Source organism: Melanerpes formicivorus, unplaced genomic scaffold (assembly GCF_026170545.1).
Source record: "Melanerpes formicivorus ecotype bairdi unplaced genomic scaffold, bMelFor1.0.p_v2 SCAF_199, whole genome shotgun sequence".
Classification (NCBI taxonomy): Eukaryota; Metazoa; Chordata; class Aves; order Piciformes; family Picidae; genus Melanerpes; species Melanerpes formicivorus.
In genome coordinates, this window is record NW_027142551.1 from 435,894 (window position 1) to 446,464 (window position 10,571).

A 10,571-nucleotide genomic window follows, 5' to 3' on the forward strand; every position below is an offset into this window, starting at 1 on the left:
TGCTCTACGGCTTTTTGGCTGAATTTTCCAGCAAGTGTTGTCGTTGCTTAACTGCAGCCTTCACTTCAGCAGGAGCGCCGCTACTCATGACAAGAGAGCGTGGGAAGTTTGTGGTAGTGGGAAGGGAGGGGCAGTCCGCGAGAACCTAGGAAGAAGGACTCCCTATATTTTTCCTTAAGTATGAATTCGCAGCACGGGGGCTGCGGGGTGTCTCCCATTCAGGGAGCCTGAAACCAGAGCCGGGGGCTTGCTGTGGCGGGGCCGGTGGCCCCGCGGATGACTGCTGCGGGGAGGCGGGAGGGTGCTGCGCGCAGGTTATGAGGCTGTTGCCGAGATGGGCCATTTCCTCCGCGGCTGCTGGAGCCCCGGCCCGGCGGCTTTGATAGAGGTGCAAACATTTGGGGGCAGATTTACATAAAATAGCAGCGTTTAATCCCGTGGGCTGCAATTAACATCACAGGCTTCCCCGGGCACCGTTGTGATATGGCCGCGGGCAGCCAATTGGAAAGGCTGGCCGCCCAGATCAAAGCGGTCGTCCGCCAATCAGCAGGGCCCCCCCGCCGGCATCGTGATGTCACCGGGGGGGTGTTTATGGCGGGGTATAACAGCGGCCCCTTGCCCGCTCCCGCTCGCTGGGGCCGGTGAGGTCAGGTGGAGTCAGCCCCGGCCCCGCCGCCACTTGGGGCTGTGCCAGGGTGGCTGCCCCTCCAGGAGGGTGCGGGGCCAGGATGAGCTCCCCTGGCACAGAGGGTGCGGGCAAGCCCCCGCAGTACCGCGTGGATCACCTACTGAGCGCTGTGGAGAATGAGCTACAGGCGGGCAGCGAGAAGGGGGACCCGACAGAGCGGGAGCTGCGGGTTGCGCTGGAGGACAACGACCTGTGGCTGCGCTTCAAGGAGCTCACCAACGAGATGATCGTCACCAAAAACGGCAGGTAGGGATGCCGCGGACCCCGCGCTCTCCTGCTCCCCTCCCATCTCCTCGGCCTGCGCACATCGTCTTGCGGGGACGGGGGACGAGGGCGTCCCGGCGGCGGCGGCCGCCCGGCTGAGTTGGGGGAGGGCAGGGGCTGCCTCCCGCCGTGCCTCGCGCCTCCGTGTCGCCCTGCAGGAGGATGTTCCCGGTGCTGAAGGTGAGCGTGTCGGGGCTGGACCCCAATGCAATGTACTCCTTCCTGCTGGACTTTGTGGCGGCCGACGGCCACCGCTGGAAGTACGTGAACGGGGAGTGGGTGCCGGGCGGAAAACCGGAGCCGCAGGCGCCCAGCTGCGTCTACATCCACCCCGACTCGCCCAACTTCGGGGCGCACTGGATGAAGGCGCCTGTCTCCTTCAGCAAAGTCAAACTCACCAACAAGCTCAACGGCGGCGGGCAGGTAAGCGCCGGCGGCGGCGGGATCCGCTCCCACACCGCACCACCTTCATTCTGCTCTGCGTGGCTCGACCAGCCTGTCTCACTCCGTCTCTGCTCGCCTAGGCCCTGCCGAGCCACCGCTCACGCCCTTCTTAACGCTGTTTTTCAATACTACTGTTATCAAACCTGCTGGGGTGGGTCGCACTTTCTCCCCTGCCCTAAACTGAGTTCTCCAAGCAGAGGGAGTCTTCCCAACGAGGATGGGTGCCTTGGTGCTCTGACTTTTTAAAAAAAAAATTTCTGGTCTGAACATCTGAGAATGCCAGCGGTGCAGTAGAGGGATCATTCAGGCTGTTTATCACCAACATGTTTGTGACTGTGCCAAGTAACAGGGGTGAGAATAACTAGGCAAAAAGTTGGGCCGCCTGACTACAGTGGTCATTGCTTCTTCTTGCAGCTTTAGTTTATTGGTACCTGTGGCCTTTTTCTCCTCCGCTGGAAAGACAGATAATTTAGCAGATAGATACTTTAAAAAATGGGTGCTCTCTGTGCTTGCCAGCCTCTTCCATTGCTCTGTCACTGCTTACTTGCTCTATCTGTTTGCTTCACAGATCATGTTGAACTCTCTGCACAAGTATGAACCTAGGATTCATATAGTGCGAGTGGGTGGCCCACAGCGGATGATCACTAGCCATTCCTTCCCGGAGACCCAGTTTATAGCTGTGACAGCCTACCAGAATGAGGAGGTATGCACAGCAGGGGAAAAAGGATGAAAGTACTTGGAGGTTTCAAGTGGCAAAGTGCAGGTTTAGAGCAAAATAATGCATCTCATTTCGCGTTTTTCAGTTTTTTTCCATGCTTTGTTTGAAGCTAAATATAAAATGTGAACAAAAATCCCTCTGAATGTATAATAGTACTAAGTTCTGATAACTGTTTTTTCTTAATATGTACTGCAAGTTTATTGCAGGAGAGTAACTTTTAAAGTACTCTGTGGGACAAAAAAGCACAATAGGAAAGACAGTCATTGTTTTCAGCTACTCAGTGAAATAACTGGAGGTGCTGTCTTCAAAATTGGCCTCTGCCTGCTAGCCAAAATGCCCCCTGATCTTTATTAAATCTGTAAATCACCAATCTTTTTGAGATTTTTCTTTTTAATGTCCATTCTGCTCTGGCTAGCAATGTGACACAATTTATAACTCTTTCTTAGCTGATAATAAACCAAGGCAATTCAGTCTCTTCCTAGCCCTCTGCTACTACTTCAGACATTAGGGGCTATTTAATTGATGAGCATAGGTTGGTAGTATGGGCCTGATCTTATTTCTTCAAAACTGTGATTGCACTAACTTCAATAGATAGTCCTAATTCGAATCCTAATATTTGCATGATAATGAATAGTGATACTTGCCAATAAAGATATTTGTTGTTGTTTTTAGATCACAGCTTTAAAAATTAAATACAATCCATTTGCAAAGGCATTTCTTGATGCAAAAGAAAGGTGAGAACTCATTATTCTAAAGTGATGATTCTTTTACACAGTTTATAGAAACATATTCTTCACTAATACAACATATTTTCTTTCATAGAAGCGATCACAAAGAGATGATGGAAGAAGTGGGAGACAACCAGCAATCTGGGTATTCTCAGTGTATGTTTCCTTTCATTTTGCACCATGAACATAACTTTTCTATCTCATCTGTTAAGCAGAGCCTTGAGAGTGATGTTTCACTCAAGTGATGTCTCACTTGCTAGTTTATAGGGAGAATAATATTACCAGTCCTCATGATTGTGTTTCTTGCAGGTTTATGATCATATAAACACTGTGATCTGTGTTTGTGTGGTTAAGATTTCTGTATTACATTCAAAATCCTCTAATAGAGTCTTGCATTTACCTTCATGTTCAAAAAGCCATCCACCTTTGTATATAAGGACACCAATATTCATACGGATATGGAGACAAAAGTTTATTTCAAAATATACCAGAAAATTATTGAAATGATATTTGTGTTTTAAGTACTTTAAGAAAATGAGTGGCATCTGTTTAATTGTGGGTTTGTTTGTTTTTTCAGATTAATGAAAAGCATTAGTGTTTTAATGATTTCTGGTTTAAGAGATTATTGCCAAAATGTCTGCAGTCTGTGAAGTGGGAAAGTTGAGTTGCAGCAGGAATTATTTTGTTTCAGTGAAAACGCTTATATTTTAGAGTTCTTCTTAGTAGTCTGAAAAACCTCAGGGCTTAGCTATAGATTGAGACTGCCAAAGAGCAGTTTAAAACTGAAGACTACACTATTACTAAGCACACATTTCCTATGTAAGGGAGAGATTAACCATTTCAGTATTCCTTTACTGTGACTGTAATTAAATGCTAAATTAGAAAATCATGTTAGTTTGATTTAGGGCTTCTCCTAAGCTGTTGTCAAATTTTCCTTCATAAGATCACATTCATAAGTTGTACAGATCCAGATTTTTCAGCCATGTTGAAACAGTTTCCTTTCCTGAATGTACACTTCCTCAATGATAGAGGACTGATTTTTATCTCATTGCTGTGATTCTTTCCCTGCCTGGTCGCATTACATACCCATCTTACAAATGTCTTGCTTCCCCACAGTAGGTAGTTGGCTTATTCCGGGAACTGGGACTTTGTGCCCACCTGCCAATCCTCACCCTCAGTTTGGAGCCCCCTTGTCACTCTCTTCTGCTCACAGCTGTGAAAGGTACTCATCACTGAGGAGCCACCGTCCTGCCCCCTACCCCAACCCCTACACTCATAGAAACAACTCACCAAGTAAGTCTGATGTTGCAGCTCTATAAAACAATGGGAAAGGAGCTGAGGGATGCAAGCTTTGAGCAGTGGGCATCTTGGACAATGCCACAAAAGCCGAGGTCTCTATCTAGCTTCATTTGTGCAGTGGGCTTGGGGTCAGCATTGCGAAGAAAGGGGGGTGATGAGTACACGCATCCACAGTCTCTTTATGATGTAAAAACAGGGTGTGTAGACCTGTCTTCTGCTAGCTGATTAGGTCATATTGGGCTGGATTTGTCTTATGTTTTTGAATTCCTGTAACCACTGTGCTTAAACTTTTTTGTTGTTGTTATTAAGTTTGAAAGTGAGGATTTTAATCCTTAGTTATAGGCAATGCAATGAAATTAAGAATTCTGTGGTTTTGCTAGTGTCACTTGTTATAAACACATACTAATTGAGGACCTGATTCAGTTTTGCTTGACTGTTGCTGTAGTAAACATTAAGTGCATTAAGCTTGTGCCACAACTGGATACACAGAAACAATATGGAGCAGAGTAAACTGCAGAGCTATTTAAAAGTCATGCTCAGAAATGGCCAAATAGCTCAAGGCTTAGTGCATAAACTCTTAAGTACTTTAGGGAAGGAGAGGAGGATGTTTTTAATAGTGGGGTTTTGGGGAGGGGTTGGTGGTTTTTGTTTGGTGTTTGATTGGTTGGTTGTTTTGGGGGAGGGAGGTTTGGTGGTGGGTTTTTTTTTGTTGTGGTTTTTTTTTTTTTTTCCTTCTGGCAATGGCCTGTTAACAATTTTTGTCCTTAAAGCTGTGTAGATATTGGAGGTTCCCATTAGAAAGAAAGAAACATTTTGAGTTGTGAAGTAATACATGGGCTTCTAGATGCAGCCTGACCAATCTTATGTGTTGCTTTGTAGTACATTTTAAAGGGAAAAAAAAGTGGCTCTCTGTGGGCTTTTCTTGCATCTTTGAAATGTTATGCAAATTTTGTGACTTGAAACAGAAGAAAAGAATGAAACACCTTCAGTGTTCTTTCTTGTTTTCTGGTCCTCAGCAAGGAACCTCTTCCCTTAGCCAGCTGTGACAGCAACTTCTTTCTCACTCTGGATGGCTGTATAAGATTCCTTATATAGCTTCCTAGTGCCTCTACTGTGTTGGACATTCAGTTGTGGTCACACGCCCTGAGAAGTTTTAAGTTACAGTCCAGTCACTTCTGGTAATTCTCAAGGCAGACTTCAGAGCCCATGGTGGCATGCTCAGTTCAAAACTGGGTGAGCATATTCATTGATATGCTGCTATTATCCAGGGCTGTCAGACTCTTAATGCCAATGGACATGACAGAGATAAAGAAGGTCCCCTGGAAAAGCAGTTGGGATAGTGTAAGTAAGAAGCCCACTTCTTCCTACTGACTGAATAAGGAAGCATGAAGCAGGTGGTTTGAAGACAGCTTTTTTTGGCCATAGATGCTTGACAGAAATAAGACACAAGGAGTAGCAGACTTCAGTTTTCTCTGTGGGTATAATTTTGGTTTTTGTAAGGCAGTAATGGCAGGGTAGGTATGAATCTATATATTGTATTTGAATACAAGATCATTATTTGGTCTGATTCTTGTGTATTTAAGTGCTTGCTTGTTTTCTCAGCAGCCTATGCCGATAATTCCTCTGCCTGCCTTTCCATGCTGCAGTCCCATGACAACTGGTCTTCTCTAGGAGTTCCGACACACACAGCAATGCTGCCCATGAGTCACAGCACTGGCACAGCTACCAGCTCCAGGTAGGAGACCATCCCTCAACAGCCCACAAATTGGTGTGTTGATTCTTTCTATGAAGAGGAGGCTGAAAAAAGAGATAAAAACTCATGACAAATTAGAAATCTTTATGGCCAGGTGTGAATCATTTGCTAACTGGAGAGGGCACTTAGATGCTCCAGAAGGGGGACTGCAATATATCTCTTATGAAGAGATGCTGAGAGATCTGGTGTTCTTTAGCCTGGAGAGAGAAGACTGACATTGGATCTTATCAATGCATATTAATACCTAAAGGGTGGAGGTCATAAGGATGGGGTCAAGCTCTTTTCAGTGGTGCCCAGTGATAGGACAAAGGGCAATGGGTAAAAAAAACTAGAACACAGGAGGTTTCACTTGAACTTAAGGAAAAACTTCTTTACTTTGAGGAATATGGAGCACTGGAATGAGCTGCTCAGAGAGGTTGTGGAGTTTCCCTCTCTGGAGACTTTCAAAACTTGCTTGGACGTGTTTATGTGCAATCTGATCTAGGTGAACCTCCGTTAAGCAGTGATATTGGACTAGATGATCTCCAGGGGTCCCTTCCAACCACTACCATTCTGTGATTCTGTGACTATTCACAAGGAAAACAGACTGAAGAAACAGATAAATTATTTTATTTTACTTTTTGGATTTGGAAAAGCAGACACTTGTGACAGCAATATTTGATAGATTAAGGATTGCAAATCAGTTCCATTGAATTTGAGGATGGCCCTTCATTGTTTCTAAGAACAATGATGGTTTTGTAGTTTATTTTTTATCTCTTTCATTTTAACTAGCCACTGCTTTCCCCCCTGTCTGCACAAACTCTTCTGCTACAAAGGGGCAATGAACTCCAGGGTGGAGAAAGGGCAAGCAGTTGGGGCAGTAAGTCTTTACTTATGCATTGCCACACAAGCCAGCATAACAAGGTGAAACCCTTTGTGATCCTATAAAAACACCTTTTCTCCTCTTTGTACTTATTATGTTAATTAAACTTTTGGATCCTTTAGTAGGGACAGTAGCTTACAGTCAGTCCCTTTTGGAGCTAAATTTGAAAGTCTAAAGAAATACAGATAAGGTGGGAAAATCTTTGCTATGAACCACAGAGGGCTGAGGTTTTAAGCATCTTGCTCAGCAATTCACACCTACTGCTCCATTTGTGGAAAGCATTATGATTTCAGCCATGCACATGAAATCAGACTGAACATAAGTTTTAGTTTTGAACATATGTTAATCAAGTAAAAGGGTCTTCCTAGCACTTCCTTCTCTGTCTGACCCCAAAATACATATTTGGAAAGTTGCAAACTGCACTGAGTAGAACTGGAAGTGAGGAACCTCAGGAAAGGCATTTCTGCCACCCTTTTTTGTCTAAATTCCTGTCTGTAAAGTAAGACTATCTTATTTCATTAAACTGCTTGGGATCAATAGGTAGAAAGTGCTATGTGGTATTATAAATCAGGACTGAAGCTCTTCTTGCTGCATTTCTCTTGAATCACCTAGTTTCTTTTAATTCACATGTATGTGTATATGTATTCAGAAGAGAGAGAGACTGCAGAAGCTGCAGTGTTCTAATAAGGCATTTTTTTCCTTTCAAGCATCCCATTCTGTAGTGCCCATGCAATCTCCAGCCATCAATCTGGCTCTTTCCCTTCTAACATGAGATGATGAACAAGGAGGGATAAATTGCTGTCTGTAGGCATCTATTCTTCTCTGACTACAGATGCAACCAAGGGGTGTTAGGGCTTGTTGCAATCGATGTAAACCTGCCTGGGTCCAACACCTTCTGTGTCCAGCCACTTCTATCACATGCCTTCAGTCTGAGGCAGGGGTATGGTGTGGGTCAAGAATCACCTTTCAAAACCCTCTGCATTTTTCAGCCATCCTGTTCATTCCTCATCCTGGTATAAAATTTGCTTGTATACCTTGTGCTGAAACTTGCTATTAGAAAACAGGAGATTTGGTGTATTAATGGTGTGCCATGAACACAAAGCTTGCCTGGGGATCCTTCCTACTTCACAGTGGGAAATTCCTAAAGAAATTCACTGTCTCCAGCAAATGCACCCAGCTTAGGAGCTGTGGTGTGACCTGAGCAACTGCCAGTAGGTACTAGAGTCACTAACAACTTGTTTATCACTTTACCTCTTTCAGTCAGTATCCTAACTTATGGTCTGTGAGTAACAGCACCATCACGCCAGTGTCTCAGTCAAGCGGGATGTCCAATGGCCTGAGCTCCCAGTTTTTACGCAGCTCTCCAGCACACTACACTGCCCTTTCACACCCGGTCGCTGCCACCGCCTCTGCCTCCCCTCTGTATGACAGCGGGGCACCCACGGACCTGCCTGACAGCCAGTACGATGCCTCTGCACATGCCAGGCTAGCATCCACATGGACACCTGTCACCCCCCCTTCCATGTAAACCCTTTACTATTAGACAAACTTTTTAGCTACTGAATTACTTTACATGCTTAATCCTCAAGGAGGAGGAAAAGGAGATGTGAAGTAAATTACAGACAAAGCATCTGCACTGCTTTGTGCAGAAAATCTACGTTATACCTCTTACAGTGAACAGCGCATCACTGACTTCATGTAAAGTTTACAAACCTGGTGAGTGTGCAATTCTGAGAGCAGATTCACTGCTTTTAAACTTTTCTCTCTCTTTTTTTTTTTTTCTTTTAAGTTTGATAGACTTAAGTTTTAAGAGTTTTACTTAGATTCCAAATGTCTCAGGGTTCTGATACATTTAGACCTGAAGTTTGTCATCGTTCCTGAGTAAGTTACTTCTAACTGTTTTTCAGTTGATTTTTCTAACGGCCAACTTAGCTATAGTCATGAGAAGACTGTTAATAACCGTCTAGTTAGAAGTGTTCTGAAATATGCACAAATGTAGCTGAGGAGTGAAGTTTTTGGAAAATCATGTGCACTAACACGTATTTGCCTCACAAATACGTTGTATTCTTAATTGTATGATTATTTCCTTGCTGCTGATTTATTGTCGAGACAATCTTCAAGAACTACAATCTTCCTAATAAACACCATACCAATGTTTAAATTGTTTTACCCAAAATACTCCTTTTAGTGGTAAGTTTTGCAGTTTGGTCATATAGATTTCAGATATCTGTCAGCTTAATTAAACACCTAATTTCAAACAGCCCTATCCAAAACCTTTTCAAGTCCACTGAAAAAACATCACTGTTTTCTTTTTTTTTAATGTTTTGGTTTGATTTTTGTTTTGCTTGTTTGTTTTATGGTCTCTGGCTCAGGCCTTAAGGAAGGGAATTCAACACCTGGGAGAACCATTCTAATTTATTTTCTTTTGATATTGTACTCTGTTGATCTATATTTATTATTTGGTAAACTACAACTTTTTTTCTGCATGTTAAGATGTGTAAATAATCCCTCAACCTGCAGTGTACGCTTTTAAGACAATCATACGTGGGGTATGTCACCCAATGGCACACTGAACAGTAGAGTTGTAAGTAGTTAACTTAATGTAAGAGGGAAAACCCTAGCTGTGAATAACTGGGGGGGAAAGTGAGATATACTATGCTTTAAAATACACTGACTGCTTGACTTGCTGGAAAGATCAGGTCTTGAGAAAATACTTCCTTCAGGACTGATACTAAGTTATATGTTCCAAATATCTAATGCACGCTAAACCAAAACACTGACTCAAAGTGTGCCCTTGGACATGTCTCTTTCGCTCACTGACTCTGCCAAGTACATATCTTGAGGAAATTGAATCATTTTGCATAAGCCATAATAAATAACTTTTATAATGAAGTGCCTAATACAGTGAAGCAAAATTCTCTACTAGGGGATTCCGTAAAAAACCTCAATGTATGCTCATGTGCCAGAGCAGCAACTTTAAGATGGAAAAAAAAGCAAATATTTGCCACCATTTTGGTCTCTTTGACATCCTACGGGCAGGTCCCTGCACCAAGAAAGACTTTGGCAGGGCTTTTTCCCTGCAGAAGGATTTGCACGCAACTGCAGGCTGCGGTCTTCTGAAGGTAGTCCAGCAGGAAACGGCATCAGACGCAGATGGGTGCATGACCATGTTCTCTGTCAATATGTAAATGTTGATCTAAGTGCTCCTATTTTATTGTGAAGGTAAATTTTGTAAATTATGTAAGTGCATTATTATTTAGACAATTTTGTAGAAATTAGCAGCATATTTCATTGTGATTTCTTTTCACTTGTATTTTGGAAGTATAATTTAAATTGGGGGAAAAAAAAAGAGTAAAGATTCTTAAAACTCAATGATTCATTTTTCATTTGTTGGGGGCAGTGGGAAAAGTGAATCAAAGACATATTGAACACACAGTTTGCTGACCTTCCACAGAGCAGTTTCACAAATGTTTCCCACTGCACAGTGGCTTCCGGTCATGGGTGAAGAGTCATCCAGTCCCCTCTTAAACACCTCCAGTGATGGTGACTCCACCTCCCTGGGCAGCACATTCCAATGGCAAATCACTCTTTCTGTGAAGAATTTCTTCCTAATATCCAGCCTAAACCTCCCCTGGTGCAGCCTGAGACTGTGTCCTCTTGTTCTGGTGCTGGTTGCTTGGGAGAAGAGAACAACCCCCACCTGGCTACAACCTCCCTTCAGGGAGTTCTAGCTAGCAATAAGGTCTCCCCTTAGCCTCTTCTCCAGGCTAAGCAACCCCAGATCCCTCAGCCTCTCCTCATAGGGCTTGTGTTCC

General features: G+C 43.8%; 1 protein-coding gene across 2 annotated transcripts; it reads left to right on the plus strand.

The window, feature by feature from the left end:
• The first annotated feature begins 668 nt into the window (after nucleotides 1–668).
• Nucleotides 669–10,089, plus strand: TBXT (T-box transcription factor T). Of its 2 annotated transcripts, none has more exons than XM_068169572.1 (8): nucleotides 669–934; nucleotides 1,111–1,375; nucleotides 1,965–2,099; nucleotides 2,787–2,848; nucleotides 2,937–2,998; nucleotides 3,959–4,135; nucleotides 5,744–5,876; nucleotides 8,017–10,089. In XM_068169572.1, exons 1-8 carry the CDS (start codon nucleotides 729–731, stop codon nucleotides 8,282–8,284), a joined length of 1,308 nt encoding a protein of 435 aa, XP_068025673.1. In that variant the 5' UTR covers nucleotides 669–728; the 3' UTR covers nucleotides 8,285–10,089. The 2 variants fall into 2 exon arrangements, with proteins under 2 accessions (XP_068025673.1, XP_068025674.1); XM_068169573.1 differs by having other exon boundaries at nucleotides 5,747–5,876.
• Nucleotides 10,090–10,571: the final 482 nt, after the last annotated feature.